This window comes from Ovis canadensis, chromosome 18, assembly GCF_042477335.2.
Source record: "Ovis canadensis isolate MfBH-ARS-UI-01 breed Bighorn chromosome 18, ARS-UI_OviCan_v2, whole genome shotgun sequence".
NCBI lineage: Eukaryota > Metazoa > Chordata > Mammalia > Artiodactyla > Bovidae > Ovis > Ovis canadensis.
The window spans coordinates 81,545,708-81,568,789 of NC_091262.1; the positions used below are offsets into that span (position 1 = coordinate 81,545,708).

The window sequence follows — 23,082 nt, forward strand, 5'->3', positions numbered from 1 at the left end:
TGATGCCATCCAACCATCTCATCCTCTCCTGCCCCCTTCTTCTGCTGTCAATCTTTCCCAGAATCAGGGGCTTTTTTACCAGTGAGTTGGCTCTTCGCATCAGGTGGCCAAAGCATTGGAGCTTCAGCATCCAGTCCTTCCAGTGAATATTCAGGGTTGATTTCCTTCTAAAACAGCCCAGCCCCATAGCTTTGACTAGATGGACCTTTGTCAGCAAAGTGATGTCTCTGCCTTTTAATATGGTGTCTAGATTTGTCATAGCTCTCCTTCCAGGAAGCAGACGTCTTTTAATTTCATGGCTGCGGTCACCATCTGCGGTGATTTTTGAAGCCCAGGGAAGAGAATCTGTTACTGCTTCCACTTTTTCCCCTTCTGTTTGCCATGAAGTGACTGGATGCTGTGATCTTTGTTTTTTGAATGTTGAGTTTTAAACCAGCTTTTTCATTCCTCTTTCACCCTCATAAAGAGGCTCTTTAGTTCCTCTTCTCTTTCTGCCATTAGAGTGATAGCATCTGCATATCTGAGGTGGTGGTGGTTTCTCCCTGCAATCTTGATTCCAACTTGTGATTCATCCAGCCTGGCATTTCGCATGATGTATTCTGCATATAAGTTAAAGAAGCAGGTGACAATATATAGCCTTGACATACTCCTTGTCGTATTCCTTTCCTAGCTTTGAACCAGGCAGTTGTTCTGTGTAAGGTTTTAAGTAGCTGTTGCTTCTTGATCTGCATACAGATAGCTTTCTCAGGAGGCAGGTAAGGTAGTCTAATATTCCCAGCTCTAAGAATTTTCCACAGTTTATTGTGATCCACACAGTCAGAAGCTTTAGCCAAGTCACTGAAGCATAATAGGTGTTTTTCTGGGATTCTCTTGCTTTTTCTGTGATCCAGCAGATGCTGGCATTTGATCTCTGGTTCCTCTGCCTTTTCTAAATCCAGCTTGTACACCTGGAAGTTCTCGTTTTATGTACTGTTGAAGCCTAGCTTGAAGGGTTTTGAGCATTACCTTGCTAGCGTGTGAGGTGAGTGCAGTTGTACACAATGTGCATTCTTTGGCACTGCCCTTCTTGGGGAATGGAATGGAAACTGACCTTTTCCAGCCCTGTGGCCACTGCTGCGTTTTTCAAATTTGCCAACGTATTGAGTGCAGCACTTTAACAGCATCATCTTTGAGGCTCTTTCAGTAGCTCAGCTAGAATTCCATCACCTCCTCTAGCTTTGTTTGTCGTAATGCTCCTTAAGGCCCATTTAACTTCGCACTCCAGGATGTCTGGCTCTAGGTGAGTGATCACACCATCATGGTTATCCTGGTCATTAAGACCTTTTTTGTACAGTTCTGTGTATTCTCGCCACCTCTTCTAAGTCTCCTGCTTCCAGTAGGTCCTTGCCAGTCTCTCCTTTATTGTGCCCATCCTTGCATGAAATGTTCCCTTGATATCTCCAGTTTTCTTGAAGAGATCTCTAGTCTTTCCCATTCTATTGTTTCCCACTACGTCTTTGCATTGTTCGTTGAAGGCCTTATCTTTCCTTGCTATTCCTCGTTTGTAATGGGCTATTTTCCCAAAATTCTCGTTTGAAAATTAGAATCTTTTTGCTACAGGAATAAAGTTGTTTAGATTTGTAACCAGTTTTTAAAAGTCTTTTTAACTTAAAATGAAGAAACCTATCTCAAAACTTGGTACAGGAGCGACAGAGATTTACTAAGAGGAATATAAAAATGTAGATGGAAATTAACGTGGACATTCTGAAAAGGATATCTTTTGAGGAATTCAGAGATTGGTGGCACAAATTCTTAAGCTTTCACTGTAAAACACTAGTTTTTTTTTTTTTTTTTCATTTTTCTTTGATAAGAATGTGTTACAAAGTGTAGTTTCTTACGTTTATCACCTAGAATCAAGCTTGTTTTTACCTACAGTTAGAGAGAGAACGTGAGAAACAAGGGACGTTTTCCTGGACAAAAACTTAGAGAGGAGAAAGGGATGGAGGTGCTTGACAGTGTCCTGAGAGGAGAGGAAGCAGTTAGCGCTCATGCGAGGCAGGCAGTGGGGTGTGGCAGCCTTTGGGTGCCGGTGGGGAGAGAGGGAGCGCTGGGCAGCTGGCGGCTCATGTATGCAGAGCTGTCCACGCCAGGCATGTGTAACTCGAGCACCTTTCTATTTAATGTGGTTAGAGGCATTTATAATTTGTTTTACCTTTTTGGAGTATGTTGAGTACTGTATTCATCTGTTCAACAAATATTTATCAAGGGCTTTAGAGTCTGGCACACATTGTCTTAAACATCACTGTTAGCAGCATCGTTTAGAAAGAAGTTGGGAATCCATATTCTCTTTGGATTTCTCACTAGTGATTTGGTGGTGAATAAATCTCAAGGTATCCTCATCTGGTGAATGGTGATGTTACCTGTTCAACCTATATCAGAAGGTGTGTTAAGTATAATATGTGCTGGTATATTTAATAGCATGTGGGAAAGTTAGGTTCTTTATGACTGTAAGGCAGTCTTCTTTCTCCTATTTTATAGTATAACCACATACAGAAAATAATCTCATCTATCTGAACACCCAGTTGAAGTTCAAGACTGGTATTTCTCTTCTCAGTATTTTATTTTCCTCATGAGTTTATATCACATGGGCAAGTCCCCATAAAGTGCCATATGTATTGGGATTAAAATTAAAGCAGTGATGTTTTGTTTCTTCAACTAGAGACTCTTAAACCCTGTCAACTGCTGTGGGTTCCTCATTTCCTATCCTTTGTTGTCTGTTTGATTGTAGCACATGTCACATGGAGATGGGCGGCAGGAAGTAACCTCTCGCTCTGGGCGCTCTGGAGCACGGTGTAGAAACTCTATAGCTTCCTGTGCAGATGAACAGCCTCACATTGGAAACTACAGGCTGTTAAAAACTATCGGCAAGGGGAATTTTGCAAAAGTGAAGTTGGCAAGACACATCCTTACAGGCAGAGAGGTAAGTAACAAATTATGCTTGATTTCTGTTAATACACTTTTCTGTTTATTTCCATGTGAGAGAAAGAGGAACACAGTGTATATATTTGGACTTTCTGTAAGCTAATTAAACATTTTTAAGAATAGGAAACATATATTAATATAAGTTATATATTAAAACTTATATATTAATTATCCTGGGAGTTCTTGTACTTTCTCATTTCTTTACCTGTTGTAAAGATTACATATTGAGTGTTTGAATGACCTTTGCCTTTATAAAGAGGTAGCGTTCTTTATGGTGGTGGTTTTTACTTTACTTTATGGTGGTTCTTTTTACTGTGGTGGTAAACGTGTACCACCACAGTAAAAATGTTTAACTTCATTACAAGCTCATGGTACTTGCAAAAATCAAGTGTTGACTGTTTTTATAGATTTATCCTCAAGAAGCTTCTTCATCTCCCCAAACATTTATCTCATAGCTTATGTTTGATAGGTTATTATGGAAAAAGGCACATACTTTCCTAATTTTTGTCATATTTGCTTTCTGCTTAACCACATTCCATGTTTACCAAAAACACTTCCATTAAAACTGCTCCTTAACTCCCTCCTCCCATTCTTTTTGTGCAGCACAGAACTGCTCTGGTGTGTTTGGTTTTTGGCTGTGCTGGGCCTTCATTGAGACACACGGGCCATTTGCTGGTGTGCAGGCTTTTCTCTAGTTGTGGCACACAGGCTGAGTCGCTCTGCGGCATGTGGGGTCTTGGTTTCCCAACCAGGGATCAAACTTGTGACCTCTACATTGAACAGTGAATTCTTTTTTTTTTTTTTAATTTATTTTATTATTATTATTATTATTATTTTTAGTTTTTTATTTTCTAAATTTTAAAATCTTTAATTCTTACATGCGTTCCCAAACATGAACCCCCCTCCCACCTCCCTCCCCATAACATCTCTCTGTGTCATCCCCATGCACCAGCCCCACGCATGCTGCATCCTGCATCAGACATAGACTGGCAATTCAATTCTTACATGTATCATGTATCATGTATCATGTATCATGTATACATGATAGTATACATGTTAGACTGTCATTCTCCCAAATCATCCCACCCTCTCCCTCTCCCTCTGAGTCCAAAAGTCCGTTATACACATCTGTGTCTCTTTCCCTGTCTTGCATACAGGGTCGTCATTGCCATCTTCCTAAATTCCATATATATGTGTTAGTATACTGTATTGGTGTTTCTCTTTCTGGCTTACTTCACTCTGTATAATCGGCTCCAGCTTCATCCATCTCATCAGAACTGATTCAAATGAATTCTTTTTAACGGCTGAGTAATACTCCATTGTGTATATGTACCACAGCTTTCTTATCCATTCATCTGCTGATGGACATCTAGGTTGTTTCCATGTCCTGGCTATTATAAACAGTGCTGCGATGAACATTGGGGTACATGTGTCTCTTTCCATTCTGGTTTCCTCGGTGTGTATGCCCAGAAGTGGGGTTGCTGGGTCATAAGGTAGTTCTATTTGCAATTTTTTAAGGAATCTCCACACTTGAACAGTGAATTCTTAACCACTGGACCACCAGGAAAGTCCCTCTTCTGCTTTTTTTTTTTTTTTTTTACATAGTTTCTTGGATTTGGATCTTTATACCTGCTATTTCTTGCCTGAAATACACTTCGTCCTTTTGTGTTGGAGTCACTTCTTGGGGAAAGTAGTGATTGACAGACTCCCTTTCCCCAGGCATGGCACTCATGTTAAAAATCACGATACTTTTTCCCTAGATAGCATTTTTACCATTACAGTTACATGAATAATATGTTTTACTATTATAATTACAATTATATTACAAATTGCTTATTTATCTATCTTTCCCCTCTAATCTATAGGGAAGACATCAGCACTTAACCATATTTGGCACATAGCAGATACTCGTCGTTTAGTCGATAAGTTGTGTCTGACTCTTTTTCGACTCTGTGGACTGTAACGCCCAGGCTCCTCTGTCCATGGGATTTTCCAGGTGGTAGATTTTCTGGAGTGGATTGCTTTTTCCTTCTCCAGGGAATCTTCCCAGACCAGGGATCGAACCTGCATCACCTGCATTGACAGATGGATTCTTTACCACTGAGCCACCAGGGAAGCCTTGTTAAGTACTTAGTAAATTTAAAAAACACTTTATTTTGTATTCGGATATAGCCGATTAACATAGTGTTGTGATAGTTTCAGGTGAACAGAGAAGGGACTTAGCCATACATATCCATGTATCCGTTCTCCCCTGTACTTGATAAATATTTATTGAATGAACTTAATGTTACTTTTGAAGGAAACTGTAAAGAAATGATTCCCATGTAGTGGAGCCTCCTGAGATGTGTGCCAAGGCAGTGTTAAGATGAGCTGAGGCCTGCGGTCCACTATGCAAGGGCCTGCTGGAGCGGGACCCACCCTGGGTAACTTCCTCTGTGTTCTGGGACCTGAAGAAGGTTGTGCATCATTGGTCTATTCTAACTGGAGTCTTAAGTAAAGACTGTAACTAAAAATTTGCCTCTTCACGTTTCATCTCAATTTTAGTGGCAGTTCCCTGGTTAAGACTCCACAGAGATGCTGGGACTGCTTTTGGAATCAGTAAATAGCCTGAGTTAGTGGAGGTTTCTTTGCTGCCCGAGATCCAAACTTTTTGAAATAAGGAACAGAACCTCTCAGTTTATTTCCCCCAACCAGTTTCAGGTGGTTACTTGGCCAGTTTCCTTATACAGATGGGAGATGGTGGGTTAAAAGAGGAGTAAGACAGACAGACCCTCTCCCCTTTTACATAACTTATGTGTGCTGGAGTGAGACTTGCCATGTTTACATCTAGTGTGTTCTCTCCAGAAATGCTTGAATTTGACTAGATAGTGGCTAACTTAAAACACTTTTTTTTTTTTGGAGGTCTGAAAAATTTGATTTTACTTCCCCCCCCTATTGTAGGTCTTACCCAGAATCATGTAAAATATAAACATTATAGAAATTCATTATGTAGAAAATAAAATTCCTTAAACTTTCTCTCTTCTCAGAGGATCACTTTGAGCAGTTTGGTATACATTACCACAGGTTTTTTTATATACACAGTAATTTTTGTTTATTTTAACAAGAAAGGACATAATGGTAGTTTTTCTTAGCAAGTACTCTATCACGCGTTTATCACATCTGAATTTTAGTGCTTCTAGATCTGACATACTCTGTTTAATGGGACGTTGCCTTCTAGTGTGTGGTGGTACCATAGTTTACCTATATTGATGGGCATTGGGTGGTTTCTGGTTTTTTTGCTATTGCAAACATCTGCGCTGAATGTCCTTAAACATAATGTTCTGTCCTTTATTAAGAGTGTTTCTGTAGGATGAATTCCTAGAAGTCTGGAAGTCCTGGTTCAGAGGGAATGTGAGACTGTAGTTTGTTGCTGTTCAGGTGATAAGTTGTGTCTGACTCTTTGTGACCCCACAGAGTGTAGCACACCAGGCTTCTCTGTCCTCCACTAACTCACAGAGTTTGCTCAAATTCATGTCCATTGAATTAGTGATGCTGTCTAACCATCTCATCCTCTGCCACCCCTTCTCCTTCTGCCTTCAGTCTTTGCCAGCATCAGGGTCTTTTCCAGTGAGTCAGCTCTTGGCATCAAGTGGCCAAGGTATTGGAGCTTCACCATCACCATCAGTCCTTCCAGTGAATATTCAGGGTTGATTTCCTTTAGGAGTGATTGATTTGATCTCCTTACAGTCCAAGGGACTCTCAAGAGTCTTCTCCAGCACCACAGTTCAAAAGCATCAATTCTTTGGCGCGCAGCCTTTATGGTCCAGCTCTCACATCTGTACATGACTACTGAAAAAGTCATAGCTTTAACTATATGGACCTTTTGTTAGCAAAGTGATGTTTCTGCATTTTAATACTATAATGCTGCTGTGTCGCTTCAGTTGTGTCCGACTCTGTGCGACCCCATAGACAGCCTCCCACGAGGCTCCCTTGTCCCTGGGATTCTCCAGGCAACAACACTGGAGTGGGTGCCATTTCCTTCTCCAATGCATGAAAGTGAAAAGTGAAAGTGAAGTCACTTAGTCGTGTCCGACTCTTCGAGACCCCATGGACTGCAGCCTACCAGGCTCCTCCGTCCATGGGATTTTCCAGGCAAGAGTACTAGGTACTGCTAAATTGGTTTTGAGAGAATGTTGTACTATTTTATTAGCCTACCAAAATGAATGAGAGTGCCTGTTTTTCTACACCCTTGCTAACACTATAGATAATTTTTTGTCTGTCGGATAAACCAAAAAATGATATTTTTTAAAAAAGATTGCTTTTTTGATAGCTACTTAGATTGATGATATTTTCATATATTTGTGTCATTTGTATTTTCTTTTTAAAATAAGCTTCCTGTTGTATATCCCTTATCTGTGTTTCTTTTCTCTTTTACTCTTAGTGATTTAAACCTTTTATGTGTTTTTAGACATTGGTCTGATCTATCTGGGTTTCATGTCTTGGTGAGAACAGTTTACTTTTTTCCCAGACTGTAAAAATGATTCTGCTTTTTTCTTTAAATACTGCTGTGACTGGCATTTGAATGTTTAATTGACTTACTGTGTATTTTGGAGGATTAGTATGCGGTGTAGAGAACTTTCCCCCCCAGGTGCATTACTGCTTTCCCAGGATCACAGGAAAATTGGTTCTTTCTCCCGATTGTTAAATTCCCTTTGGTTTCTCTGATTTAACTTACTTAGTTTTATACCCAGTCATGGTGTTTTTATTACTGCAGCTTTTGATTGTACATTTTTATTTTTTGAAATAGGGTAAAGTCCCCTGATGATGATTCTTATTTCTTAAGAATGTCATTCATCTTCGTGCCATTTACTCTATCAGATGAGTTTTTATTTCATTCCACTTTTTTTTTGGTGGGGGGGCCATACCATGTGGCATAAGGGATCTTAGTTCCCCACCAGGGGTTGAATCTGCACCCTGCATTGGGAATGTGGTAGAGTCTTAACCAGTAGCCCACCAAAGAAGTCCCTGTATAGGTCTTTATGTGAGCATAAATTTTAATTTCTTTAGGATAATTAATCCAGGAGTGGGATTGCTGGGTCATATGGTAAAAAACTGAAGTTTTTTTAGACAGTTGATTTTATTATAGGTTTACTATAGTATATATTTTATTACAGGTTTATTATAATATTCCTAATAGATCAAAAGAAACCTAAAATCTATAGTCATTGTATTTTTATCACTTGGTACTGTTCTCCTGTCAGCCCATTGAAAACAAAAGTTTTTCCATCAGTATTCTCTTGCCCTTTTATGGGAATGTGATGTGTCTTTCCTATTGAGGTACTAAGACCTCTAAAGAAAACCCAGAGTGCTCCAAGAGGTGATTTTGATAATTCAGAGACTTAATTCATTCAGTCAGTAGAAGATAAAGAGTTATTATATGGTATGTTAAGAGACATCAAACCAGTCAATACTAAAGGAAATCAGTCCTGAATATTCTTTGGAAAGACTGATGCTGAAGCTCCAATACTTTGGCCGCATACCTGATGCAAAGAGCTGACTTATTAGAAAAGACCCTGATGCTGGGAAAAGATTGAAGACAGGAGAAGGGGACTACAGAGAATGAGATGGTTGGATGGCATTGCCGACTCAATGGACATGAATTTGAGCAAGTCTGGGAGATAGTGAAGAACAGGGGAGCCTGGCGTACTGCAGTCCATGGGGTCTTTAGTTCCCTGACCAGGGATTGAACCAGCGCCCCCCTGCAGTGAAAGTGTGGATTCCTAACCACTGGACTACCAGGGAATTCCTTGGAGTTCTATTTAATCAGAGATTGGAAGCCTTGAAAAGGGCCTTGATTTATATGATTTTTGATTGTGCCATCCGGCTTGTAGGATCTTAGTTCTGTGACCAGGGATTGAACCTGGGCCCTGGCAGTGAAAGTGCTGAGGCCTGACCACTGGACCACCGATGAGTTCTCAGGAGGCTTAATGTTTTTGTTTTGTTTTCTCTTTCTGTTTTGCTTTCTGGGAGATGTCTGTATCTTCCAGTGTTTCTCTTAAATGTGTGTGCGCTCCTGTGGGTGCCCTCCTCCCCCTAGTTCGTTCTCGTTCTCTGATTATTTGTCTTTCTAGTGTCCAGTCCTGATATCAGTGCTGTTTCTTCTGTTAACTCCCTGAGGATAGTAAAAAGCATGATTCTTTTTGTTGTTCTTGTTCCCTACGTTGTTTCTCTTTTCTCTGGGATTCATTGTTGGTGTCTCTCTTAGAGACTTCATCTGGGATCTGGTCAGTCTTGGTTGTCTGTCTTAGGTGGAACCCTAAGAAGCTGTTCGGAAGCTGGGTTTGCATGCATAGAATATGTTTGACCACTTTCTTTTGGGAGTTGTCCAGTGCTTTTATTGGAGGATCCAGGATCTCTGCCATCTTGTCGCTGGGACCCTTCTGTTCTCTGGATTAAGAATCCTCTGTTCTGCTTGGGAGGCTCCATGGTCCCACCCCTCCTTAGTGGCAGTCTGACACTTAATCCTCCCCTTTCCCTCTCCATGCCTCACTCCTGCCCTCTCCTGGCTTGTTGACTCGGAGTCTAGAGCCTCTCTGACTTCTGGAATCGGTGGTCATCGGTTGGCTGAGGAGCAGCAGCGTTCTTTATGCAGACTTTTGACTTTGGAATTAGCCCAGCAGCTCCTGCCACCTGGAACCTCCAGGTCTGGAGCGCTTTCCAAGCCATGGTGGGAAACACATTGTTTCTGGTTACAGTGTTCCTCCACCCTCTCGCCTTCAGAAAGTTTCTGGCATATATTTCCCACTGTGGTCTTCTCGGCTTGTTACTGCGCTTTTGTGATTGTGAGCGTTTACTGTCACTCTGTGCCCTCTCTCCTACACTAGAGAAGAAACCAGAGAGGAGCGAGAGGAAAAAAGGTTTCAGGCTTGAACCTCATTTGTCCTCGGCCTCTGAGTACTCAATTAGTATTTGTTGTTGGTTGTAAGAATGGTAAAACCTCAGCTTTTCATCCTTGAATGTGCTAAACTTCTTGAGATTTTAGTTTACAACTTTTTGTGTGTCAAGACTGTGTTAACAGCTTTACGGAAAGTTTGGAGACCAGAAAGAAAAAAAATTCCCACAGTCAAAATATTCAGAATACCACTATTTTGGTATATCATATCCTATATATTTTTTCAACATACTTTTGGCCCTGATTTTGTATGATGGTTTTTTCCCTTCAGAATTTTATCCTTAAGTTTTCCCCAATGCTGCATAATCATAAATTGTAGGTTTCAGTGGTTATATGCAGTTTCGTTGATTTGAACAGTAGTTTTCAAATTTTTTTAATCTCACAGTTCCATTAAACTTTTTAAATTGAGGACTCAAAACAAGTTTTTGTTTATATGAGTTACATCTGTTGCTGTTACTGTTTTAGAAGTTAGCACTAACAAACTTAAAATATATATTAATTTATTAAAAATAATAAACCTTTTACTTGTTAATAAAAATAACATATTTTTATGAAAAATGACTTATTTTCCAAAACAAATTACAAATAAGAATGACATTGTTTTAATGTTTTGCAATTCACTTTAGTATCTCATTTACTAGAAGGTAGCTGTATTTTAAGTCTGCTCTGCATTCATACAATTTTGGTATGTGGTTATGGTTGAAGTCTGTGAAGAAAATCTGGCCCCACTCAGACAAGTAGTGAACAAAGAAAGGAAGACCTCATTATCTCTCTCAGGTGGTTCTGGGTATTGCCCTTTGCTGCTCTGTTAAAACTCAATAAGTAGTCGTTGCTGGGATTGGGGCAGTGATTAATAGAATGTTTCTTTAAAACAACTGTTGACACACAAAAAGAATATTTTGAACAGTTTGCTTTTATTGGAAATAATAGTAGCAGATTTGGAAGTAAGCAAGCAGAATGGTAAAAGATAGCGTTAGTAGTCTAATAACATATAACTAAAAAGACCACTTGACCTGCCTCTTGAGAACCCTGCATGCGGGTCAGGAAGCAACAGTTAGAACTGGACATGGAACAACAGACTGGTTCCCAGTAGGAAAAGGAGTACGTCAAGGCTGTATATTGTCACCCTGTTTATTTAACTTCTATGCAGAGTACATCATGAGAAACGCTGGGCTGGAAGACGCACAAGCTGGCATCAAGATTGCCGGGAGAAATATCAATAACCTCAGATATGCAGATGACACCACCCTTACGGCAGAAAGTGAAGAGGAACTAAAAAGTCTCTTGATGAAAGTGAAAGAGGAGAGTGAAAAAGTTGGCTTAAAGCTCAACATTCAGAAAACGAAGATCATGGCATCCGATCCCATCACTTCATGGGAAATAGTTGGGGAAACAGTGGAAACAGTGTCAGACTTAATTTTGGGGGGCTCCAAAATCACTGCAGATGGTGATTGCAGCCATGAAATTAAAAGACACTTACTCCTTGGAAGGAAAGTTATGACCAACCTAGATAGCGTATTGAAAAGCAGAGACATTACTTTGCCAACAAAGGTCCGTCTAGTTAAGGCTATGGTTATTCCAGTGGTCATGTATGGATGTGAGAGTTGGACTGTGAAGAAAGCTGAGCGCCAAAGAATTAATGCTTTTGAACTGTGGTGTTGGAGAAGACTCTTGAGAGTCCCTTGGACTGCAAGGAGATCCAACCAGTCCATCCTAAAGGAGACCAGTCCTGGGTATTCATTGGAAGGACTGATCCTGAGGCTGAAGCTCCAGTACTTTGGCCACCTCATGTGAAGAGTTGACTCATTGGAAAAGACCCTGATGCTGGGAGGGATTGGGGGCAGGAGGAGAAGGGGACAACAGAGGATGAGGTGGCTGGATGGCATCACCAACTCGATGGACATGAGTTTGAGTGAACTCCGGGAGTTGGTGATGGACAGGGAGGCCTGGCCTGCTGCTATTCATGGGGTCGCAAAGAGTCTGACACCAATGAGCAACTGAACTGAAAAAGCATAAAGATGATTGTGGTTTATTGTGGAATATTTACAGTTAATGTGCAGAGAAAGAAACAAACTTGACATAAACCTAGTTCCTACAAATTAAAAAGCACTTAATTACATAATTGTGACACTTTTTTATTGTGGTAAAATGTACATGGCATAAAGTTTACCATTTTGGCCATTTTTAAGCATGCAGCTCAGTGGCATTAAGTGCATTTATACTGTTGGCAACCATCACCACTGTCCATCTTCAGAATAGACCCACTAGTCAATCTCATTATTCACAAATTCCATATTTGCAGATTTACATACTCTCCAAAATCTGTCTGCGATCCCCACGTCAATGCCAGCGGTGCACTTGCAGTCTTTTTTGGCCGTGCATAGAGCAGTGCAAAGCTGGAATTGCTTTATGTGTGTTTCCTCTGCTGAGGTCCATCAAGGCCTTCTTGGCCTTCTTTCAGCTTTCATACTATTAACAAGTGCCTGTTTTGTGGTTATTTAATCCATATTTTCCACATTTTTTGTGCATTTTGATGGTGATTTTGCTACTTAAAATGACCCCCAACTGTAGGGCTGAGGTAACCAGCCAGTGGTTCTAAAGGCAAAGGCTATGAGCGCCTTATAGAGAAAATATATTTGTTAGATAAGCTCCATTCAGGCATGAGTTAGATAGTGCTGCTGCTGCTGCTGCTGCTAAGTTGCTTCAGTCGTGTCCGACTCTGTGCGACCCCATAGATGGCAGCTCACGAGGCTCCCCCGTCCCTGGGATTCTCTAGGCAAGGACACTGGAGTGGGTTGCCATTTCCTTCTCCATAGATAGTGCTAGTCAGTGTTAATAAATCAATAACATACAGTGAATGAGATGTCCTTAAGCAGAAACATAAAACACGGTTATGTATTGGTCAGTTGATAAAAATGTTATGACTAGGGGCTCAAAGGAACCTCTTCTAGAAACAGTGGCTCAGTATCCACTAATTCATTGTTCCCAGTGAATTTATAGACTGGAATTACCATGGATAATGTGAATCAGCTGTCTGTTTTTGAAATAGGAGGCTTAATTGTTACGTTTTTTTGTGACAGCAGATACATGGGAAGGAATATTAGGAAAGATTGAAGGCAGAAGGAGAAGGGGACGACAGAGGATGAGATGGTTGGATGGCATCACCGACTGCATGGACGAGTTTGAGTAAACTCTGGGAGTTGGTGACGGACAGGGAGGCCTGGTGTGCTGCAGTTCAGTGGGGTCACAAAGAGTTGGACACGACTGAGCGACTGAACTGAACTCAAGTGTCTTAGTCTTGAAAACATTTTCAAGAGTGGAGGAATCAGAAGCACACTGAGAGCTCTTTACATGCGGTGTGTGGAGTTGGTTGGCTTAGCTTCACGGTGGCTTGGGTGAACGTTGGCCTCTCACTTGGACCTTCATTTACACAGCTTTGAATTGTTTTCTCTGGTTTCCTGGATTGTATCCTTCCTTGAGCATACCCTCAGCTTGTGTGTGCCCTGCTGTGTGCCCCTCTGACTTGTCTCCCAGAAATTGTTTCGGGTCTCTTGTTTGCTGGTGCTGCCTCTCCCATTCTCTTTGCCATTTTTTAAAATCATCTTGTCTTTATTGTTTGATTGGACTGTCAGATGGGAGAAGAGAGAACGCACGTGACAAGTGCGCCATCTTTAACTGGGAGTACTCACTGTGGGTACAGAAGAGCTTTCTAATCAAACGGGGGGCTCCGGCATTGCAGGTGGATTCTTTACCAACTGATCTATCAGGGAAGCCCTTTAGTTATTTTTATTCAAGTTAATTATCTATTACACAGTTTAAAGAATCAGTGCTTGTTTTTCTTTTAAGTGTTCCCTGGCCCCACCCCAATTTCCTAATCACTTTCAGCCTTTCAAACTGTTTTTGAGGTTTTATTCTTATTTTTCAATTTGAGGCATCATTAACTATTGACTTTTGAACTGTAGTTTTTTAACAGTCGTGTCTGACTCTGTGCGACCCCACAGATGGCAGCCCACCAGGCTCCTTGCACACATCAAGAAAAAAATATAAGTATTTGCAAAACCATGACCCAGAGCAAAAATACACCATGACTTGAACCCCAGAAGTCCTCCCTTCTACCTCCTCCTAATCATTTCACTTGCCTCCCCACGAGATAACCACTATAATGACTTGTAAAACACCACAGGTTATTCGGTCTGTTCTCTTAAAATCATGGAGCCGCACAGCATTCGTTAACTTGCGTGCCTCTGTTCCTCTGCCTTGTGCTCGTGACAGTCACTCATCCTGCTGTGTATTGTTAGGTGTAATTTGAAGTGGGTAGGCTTGTTCTCCATTGCTGTGGACTGAATTGTGTTCCCGGGAATTCAGATGTCAAAGCTTATTTGGAGATAGAGCCTTTGTGGAAATGATTAGGTTGAATTAGGTCATAAGGGGAGGCACCTGATCTGATAGGACTCGTGTGCTTCTAAGGGGCACCAGAGAGCTTGCTTGCTTTTCCCGCCTTGTAAGGGCGCGGTGAGAAGGCACGCGTCTGCTCGCCACAGGAGCTGCCTGTGCTGGCGCCCTGGGTGCTGGCGCCCAGCCTCCCAAACTGTGAGAAAATGCGTTTCTGCTCTTTAAGCCACCCTGTCTGTGGTTTTTTTGCTGTGACAGCCTGAGCTGACTAATATGCCATTCTTCTGGATTACTGTGTCCTTTTAAAGGACTTGGGAGTCTTTCTTTCCCCTGCTGTTCTGGTGGTTGTGATGCTTTAACACCCGTCAGGAGCAGGGTATAAGGCTCTTTTGACCAACAGTTAACTGACAGGAACTGGAAGATAAGGATTTTCCTCCAGTGGGTGTTCGCCACAGGTTGGTTGGACTCCTGATCTGAGGAGTGTTGGCGGAAGCCTTTCTTACACGTGAGCTCTCTTTATTCCTGTTTTGTAATTTCCCACTTTGCTTTAGGCCTCCGGGGAACAAGTAGAATTTCCCGGAACTTTACACAGTGGCAGGGACACTTCTGTTTCCTTGCCTGGTGAACCCCCGTGGCTTTCGTTGTGCAGGCGTGAGCTCACTTGTGAGCACACCCGTGCACACACACCCTCTACAGCCTTGGGCGTGGCTGAGTGCTCTGCCAGGCCTGCGTCTTTCTCAGGCACCTAGTGATGCCCCACTGTTGCCTCTTTCAGAGCTCAGAAGGTCGGAGCTCTTCTCCTGGCTCCAGCTCTGGCCCTAGGTTATTTTGGTGGTTGAGTCATCCCAGCAGGGAACTGGAAGGAAGAAGGGATTAGGAGCTTCCCCTTCAGCTTTCATTGCCACACATACACACATTGTGTTAAATGAGGACACTTGGTTTTGATAAAGCCTCTCTTCCACAGTGAGATTTAGCTGAATGCAACATATTTTGAACTGTTTTTGCTTTAGATACTATTTGAACAGCTGCTGCTGCTAAGTCACTTCAGTCGTGTCTGACTCTGTGCGACCCCATAGACGGCAGCCCACCAGGCTCCTCTGTCCCTGAGATTCTCCAGGCAAGAACACCGGAGTGGGTTACCATTTCCTTCTCCCATTTGAACAGCAGTACTTGAAAATGAAAATGTATACTAACAGAATCAGAATGGAATCTCTAGAAGGTGGATACTAAGCAGAGGCAGAAGAAATGAGTGAACAAGGGGCCTCCAAGGAGAATAGAGACTAAACTGGAAAGACGGCATTTATGTGGATTTGGGTGTGAGAAGAAGGAAGAAAGCAGGATTGTGGCCAGAACAGTGTTACCAAAGGGGTTCCTTTGGGAATGGGCAGATCCAAGTATACCACGTGAAATTACTTACGAAAGTAACGTTTGTGGGGTTTTTTCCCCACGCCACATGGCATGTGGGATGTTATTACCCCGACCATGCCCCCTGCAGTGGACCACTAGACTGTTGAGGAAGTCCCTTGACTGTAACATAATGTAATTTTAAAACCACACTGATGTTTGCTAAAACATCAGAAACCCCTTTCTTCACTCTGTCTCCGTCTCTGATGTGTCTACGGTTACTGATGCGAGTGTTCAGGGCCTTGGGTCACCACAGTAACCTCACTGACTGCTTCCTGTGTACAGGTTGTGTGCTGGGGCTATAATAGGAGTCCTCTACCCAACTGAGGTACACACAAGGTGGTCATCATTTGCGTACGTGAGAAGCCAGTATTTCCTTTTGCTTTATTTAGTTTCCATCAAGAGTTAAATTTTCTGAATACAAAATTAGAATTTCGACTTTGCTTTTTCAGACATGTACACTCATTAACTCTCCCCTCCTCCATCAATTCTGATTTTTTTCCTCCCAGGCAAGGGGTGAAGGGGTGGTGGGTTTCTTCCACTCCAGGGTCAGACTCTCTGGATGCCTTTCTTTAGCTCATTAGGAGGCTAATAGATTCCTAGGAAGTAATCAAATATATGGGCAGATGAAGGCTTTAAACCACGTTAAGCAGTTTTTTTAAAAAGCATTAATATGAGTAATACAGGGTTTTTGAAGTAGCAGTGTGGACCCCTGTATGTGTTCTGAGATCCTTTTAATGGGAGTCTGCAAAATCAAAACTGTTTGGGTAACCATTAAGACATTATTTGCTTCTTTCATTCTTTTCCACAAGTGTAAAGTAGAATTTTCCAGAAGTGGTGTGACATGTGATTTATTAATTGACTGACTACAGGAGGTCATGTGAGAATTTTATTAAAATGTTATTTATATTAACATGCAGTGGACTTTTTCAGTTCTTTATTGTGATAACATGCACATAGTATAAAATGTATTAACTATCTTAAAATGTGGATTTCAGTTGTATTAAATACATCCATAATGTTGTGCAGCCATCGCCACCATTTATCTCCCGAACTCTTCATCTTGTAAAACTGAAACCAGATCCATTAAATTCGCCATTCCCTCTTCTCCCCAGCCCCTGGCACCCAACATTCGGCTTTCTATCTCTATGCTTTTGAATAGTCTAGGAGCCTCATATAAGTGCCAGTATACAGTATCTGTCTTTTTGCTGTTGATGTTGTTTAGTCGCTAAGTTGTGTCCGACTCTTTGCTACCCCATGGACTGTAGCCCACCAGGCTCCTCTGTCCATGGAATTTCCCAAGCAAGAATACTGGAGTAGATTGCCAATTCTTTCTCCAGGGAATCTTCCTGATCCAGGGATCGAACACACATCTCCTGCAGCTCCTGCATTGCAGGTGGATTCTTTACTGCTGAGCCAGCGAGGAAGCCCAAATATTGATAGATACAACCTGTATTTGGTTCAGCATAATCTTTTTTTTTTTTTAATAATTTTAAAATCTTTAATTCTTACATGCGTTCCCAAACATGAACCCCCCTCCCACCTCCCTCCCCAGCATAATCTTTAAGAATATAAAAGGGACCAAAAAGTGCAAGAAATGTTGACAAAGAATCTTTGAATCTGTGTTCTGAGGGACATGTGGTAGGAACACAGCCTTGTCAGTTTGGGGTGAGATCATTTGTTGTTCTGGACCTCAGGTGTAAAGCTGGGTTAATTATGTATGTTCCCTAGTTCATGGTACAGCCTCTCTATTCACTTACATCCCCTTCCATCCCCTGGCATCACCCCATCCCCGCTCCTCGCTGTCTGTAGCCCCTAGTTTTGGATATCCGTTGTTGTTCAGTTGCTAAGTCATGTCTTAACTCTTTGTGATCCTGTGGACTTCAGCTTGCCAGGCTTCCATGTCCTTCACTGTCACCCGGAGTTTGCTCAATTCATGTCTATAGAGTCGGTAGTGCCATCTAACCATCTCTTCCTCTGCCACCCCCTTCTCGTCCTGCCCTCAGTCTTTCCCAATATGAGGTTCTTTTCAAATGAGTCAGCTCTTTGCATCAGGTGTGCAAAGTATTGGAGCTTCGGCATCAGTTGTTCCAATGAATATTCAGGGTTGATTTCCTGTAGGATTGACTGGTTTGATCTCTTTGCTGTTCAGGGAACTCTCAAGAGTCTTCTCCAGCACCATAGTTCGAAAGCACCAGTTCTGTGGCGCTTAGCCTTCTTTATGTTTCAATTCTCACATCCCTACACGACTATCGGAGAAACCACAGTTTTGACTATATGGACCTTTGTTGGTAAAGTGATGTCTCTACCTTGTAATTACTGTCTAGGTTTGTCATTGCTTTTCTTCCAAGGAGCAGGGGTCTTTTAGTTTCATGACTGCAGTCATCATCCACAGTGATTTTAGATCCCAGGAAAAGAAAATCTGACCCTGTTCACTTTTCCCATCGATTTGCAATGAAGTGATGCCATAATCTTAGCTTTTTGAATATTGAGTTTTAAGCCAGATTTTTCACTCTCCTCTTTCATCTTCATCAAGAGGCTCCTCTTCACTTTCTGACACTAGAATGGTATCATCTGAATTTCTGAGGTTGTTGATACTTCTCCTGGCAGTCTTGATCCCCCTTGTGATTGAGCCATCCCAGCATTTTACATGGTGTACTCTGCATATAAGTTAAATAAGCAGGGTGACAGTATATAGGCTGGGCATAATCCTTTCCCAATTTTGAACCAGTTTATTGTTCCATGTTCCATTGTCTTGCCTCTTGACTTGCATACAGGTTCCTTAGGAGGCAGGTAAGGTGATCTGGTTTTTCCATCTCTTTAAGAATTTTCCACAGCTTGTTGTGATCCACACAGTTAAAGGCTTTGGTGTAGTCAGTAAAGCAGAAGTAGATGTTTTTCTGGAATTCTCTTGTTTTTTTCTATGAGCCAACGGATGTTGGCAATTTAATCTCTGGTTCCTCTGCCTTTTGTAAAGCCAGCTTAAACATCTGAAAGTTCTTGGTTCACATACTGTTGAAGCCTCACTTGGACAATTTTGAGCATTACTTTGCTAGCGTGTGAGATGAGTGCAGTTGTGTGGCAGTTTCAACATTCTTTGCATTGCCTTTCTTTTGGATCGGAATGAAAACTGACCTTTTCTAGTCCATGGCCACTGCTGAGTTTTCCGAATGTGCTGGCATATTGAGTGCAGCACTTTAATGGTATCATCTTTTAGGGTTTGAAATAGCTCAGCTGGAATTTGATTTGGATCCCAAATTAGATAAAAATGATGACTAATATTTTCATTATATAATCTCTCCCCCTTTTGGCGTGGTTTCTGGGAGTTTTTTTCCCCCCTTGTCTATTTAAATGTAAAATGTTGTAGCCATATTTGTATGAAGCCCCTCTTGTCAATTATAAAATATTTATAAAATGTAAAATAATTGTAACTAGTTGAGTTTTAAGTTTTTAAGGTTTAAGTACTTGTTTGTTAACAATGTCTCGTGTCTGGGTGTTTACAAAACTGTTACCAATTAATCTATGATTCCCAAATCCTTGGGCTTCCCTGGTGGCTCAGCTGGTGAACAATCTGCCTGCAGTGCAGGAGACCTGGATTCGATCCCTGGGTCGGGAAGATCACCTGGAGAACGGAAAGGCTACCCACTCCAGTATTCTGGCTTGGAGAATTCCATGGACTGTATAGTTCATGGAGTCACAAAGAGTTGGACATGAATGAGCAACTTTCACACCAGATTCTTAAAATCCTTAAATATTTATTAATTTATTTTTTTTCTAGGTTGCAATAAAAATAATCGACAAAACTCAGTTGAATCCAACAAGTCTACAAAAGGTAAGATTGGTCCAGCAGCCAGTATTTTTTTAAAAAATGATTTTCAGTGCTAATTGCCGTCTAATTTGTCCATTAATTACTTGTACTGTTATTTTTATTGTGTTTAGTACATAGTAAAGCTTCCTCTTCCTCAGATGACTACTTTAATGTAATATTGTTTAAATGCAGTATTGTTCGATTTTTTTCCTTCCTTTCCAGTTGAAGATAATGATTTTTAAATGTTCTTCATAGCACAAACTGAAGGCTGAACTTTCAAATTGAATTTTCTAAGTATTGACTAGAATAGAACTATAAAAAAACAGAAGAACGTATTTCCATGTAGTCTGTCTTATGCAGAGTCATTCACCTTTACAGCTCATGCTGTGCTCTTTTTTCAAGTCAGCACTTTAGCTCTATTACGCTACTCGTCTATGTCTAATTAAGGAGTGATGATTAATTCATAGGAAAGGAAAAAAGTAAAACTGAATTGATAGTGGAAAACATGTTGTAATACACTGCTGCCATTTGCATTTTCTAGTGTAGCTCAGAAGTTCTCAGTGTGCTGCATGGTAAAATCACCTGGCCCTCTTTTCAAGCTCCTCACGGCCCTTGGGAAGATGCACTTGCTCAGGCAGAGCCTGGTCATAGGTATTTCACTGGTGCATCAGTGAATGATTAGCACTCTGCATAAAAAGATCCTTCTAGTTCTTCTCAGTTTTGCAAAGCCTTTTTGCATTCTTTATTAGATTTCTAGACTTGGCCTGTGGTAGCTGGAAGGTACGGAGACCTAGAAATAAGGACAGGAAGTCCTCTGCTGCCTAACGGAATGTCTAACTTGACCTTGAGCAAGTCACTTAACTTTCTGACATTGGGTTTCTCATCTTTAGAAACAGAGATAATTTCACTAAGTGAAATAAGTCAGTCGAAGACAAGTACCATATGATCTCACTTATATGTGGAATTTTAAAAACAAAACAAATAGACAAAACAGAAACAGACTTACAGAGAGCAAAACTGTTGGTTGCCAGAGGGAAATGGAGTGAAATAGGTAAGGAAGACCTAAGTGGTAAAAACTTCTAGTTATGAAGTAAACGAGTCGTGGGGGTATAACATATAGCATAAGGAACGAAGTCGATAATGTTACAGTAATTTTATATGGTGGCAGGTGGTTATTGGACTTACCATGGTGATCATTTCACAATGTATTTGATTGTCAGGTCACTGTGTTGTACACCTGAAGCAAACATAATGTATGTCAACTAAACTTCAACTGAAAATAAAAAATAACTAATTAAATGAAGGTTTAGTCTTTTCACGATGGATTATATCAATGAAATAACACATAGAAAAGTTTTGTAAACTGCGAAGCAATGTGTAAGGTATTTTAAGTATAATGCCTTATGTACATTTCTAATGTAGTTCCAATGGTTATTTTCCATTTACATCATGATTTTGAAATCTTATCCTTGAGGGGTGGGGTAGAGGTTTAGGTGGGAAGAGAGGTAGATTTTATCTTGCAGTGAAAATGTTATTTAAACGAGTGGTTCTGCAGGGCATAGTGGGGCTTAAGGATTTTCGGGGTGGCCTTGGAAGGATCCAGAAATTCTAGTTCTTTGTTCTGAAGATGAAATTATATCCCTTTCCTTAAACTTTCATTTCTTCATGTACCTAGGGACATGGTGCTAATTAATAGGTAAGGGGTTATAAAAATTTGGTATTCAGAACTAAAATTAGTATGTAAAGAGGTTTGCCGAGGATTCTAATGATGTTACAGATCTTGCATTGTTCAAGTGTACTTGTAGATAACTGGAATTCTGCCATTTTTCTAGGAAGAATTTTATCATAGTATTGAATTGATTGCAATTTTTGTTTCATGCTTGATTGCTTTTTTTCATTGCTTTTGGTCATAATTTTTAGTTGCCACTCTTTTTTATTATTATTTCAAATTGCAGTTTGTCATAGCACTATCAATTCAGTACATGACAGGCTGTCTGGTTAGCTTGACAGCGAGATGATGCAGATATGTTCAGCATTACTTTTGGCACATAAACAGTAGGTAAGACTTTTAAGATTTGTTCGGTATAGCACAAGTGTGAGCCATCCACAGAAGATTTATACTAGAGGAAGGTCCATCCAAGTTAAACAATCTGAGGAGTGTGATGTTTTCAGTTTTAGGGCATTGTTTTAAACTGTGAATCATGTGTTCATATTCTTTTCTTATAAATTAAAAGCATTCTATAAATATTTCCTTCAAAATTCTTTTTTGCTGAGTTCCTTTTCCGTGGAAAAGCGGCAGCAGAGTGGCACATACACCTGGCATCTTACGCCCCTGGAACAGTGGTTCTTGCATCTGGTTTCTTCCTCAGCGTCACTTACAGTTGCCACCACACCTGCGTCAGCACCACAGCTCTTTATATTGTGAGCTTAAACTCTGGAGCTTGCTGTGCAGCCTTAGGAGCCAACGTTTACATTAAGGAGCATTCTGTCAACAGTGTGTAATCTTTTTGTACTGCCACTGCCAAAACTATGTGGGCTGGCTCATTCAGGCAGTGTTTGAACACCGATGTTAAGATAGTTTAAAAGTGTTCACAGTATCCTAGCTCACACATAGATCATGTCTGATGAGCACAGATAAGCAATCCTGAGGTGACTGCGTGTTTGTAAACTGATACTAATTTCACCGACAGGTTCCTCATTTTTCCTTTTAATTTTTCCAGCCACTGAGTGAATAAATGTAGATTCTAGTAAGATCTATCTTTCCCCACTCTTTTCTTGCGCTTCTTAATTTCTGAGCGCTACCCCTGAGGCATGTCGCTGCCTATAAGCGTCTTTCAGCTCAGCCTTCACAGAGATGCGCAACGTTGTGCACTTATAACGCTGTCGGAGACAACAGGAGCTTAAAAAATGCTAGTTTTCTTCCTGGTTTTGCAAAGTCATTTTTAGCTGTGATTTGGTTACATGCTCTTGTTTTGTTTTGTGTGTCATTAAGAAGCAAGTTATGACTTTATTAAGACATGCCAGTACACTAAGTGTAACCCATCTAAAGTTATTTTCTTTTCTAATCTTGGAGTAGTACTAACAAAAAGAGAGGGAGTATAGAGTCATGGGTGGGAAAATGGTGAAGCCAGACTACATGGGTTCAAGTTTAGGCTTTAGCCTAGCCTAGCTTTGTGACACGTCACCTCCCTGGATCTTCATTTCCCTGTTTTTAAAATGAAAATAATAACATTATCTCTAGGGCTGTGGTGAGAATTAAATACGTTAACATTTAAAAGCCTATAGAAGAGCTGAGTGTAGTTCTTGGCATATGCTAAGGGCTGAGTGTTATTGTGTATCCTGCTGAATATTGATTTTGAGGGAGAGTAGATTTTCTTCTTTTTTTTTTGGAGTGTAGTTGACTTACAGTGTTGTTTTAGTTGCAGTGTACAGCAGAGTGAATCAGTTATACATATATATGTTATCTGTTCTCTCTCTCTCTTTAAAATTCTTTTCCCAGAGATATTTTTGTTTGTTTCTTTAATTTTACCCTCACAGGAAGTAGGTAAAGCTTAAGAATTGAATTGTGGGTTCTGACTTGGGTCTC

The 23,082-nt window shown here is 40.8% G+C and overlaps 1 protein-coding gene across 11 annotated transcripts in view; it reads left to right on the forward strand.

The window, feature by feature from the left end:
* MARK3 (microtubule affinity regulating kinase 3) overlaps positions 1 to 23,082 on the forward strand; it is a 112,409-nt gene that overhangs the window by 24,218 nt on the left and 65,109 nt on the right. For 8 of the 11 annotated variants that reach the window (XM_069559879.1, XM_069559880.1, XM_069559882.1 and 5 more), the window contains exons 2-3: positions 2,768 to 2,959; positions 19,467 to 19,520. In XM_069559879.1, coding sequence (XP_069415980.1) covers positions 2,768 to 2,959; positions 19,467 to 19,520 — 246 coding nt within the window. Of the gene's footprint in view, positions 1 to 2,767; positions 2,960 to 19,466; positions 19,521 to 23,082 lie in introns of those variants that run through there. The other 3 variants (XM_069559885.1, XM_069559887.1, XM_069559890.1) reach the window with 2 other exon arrangements.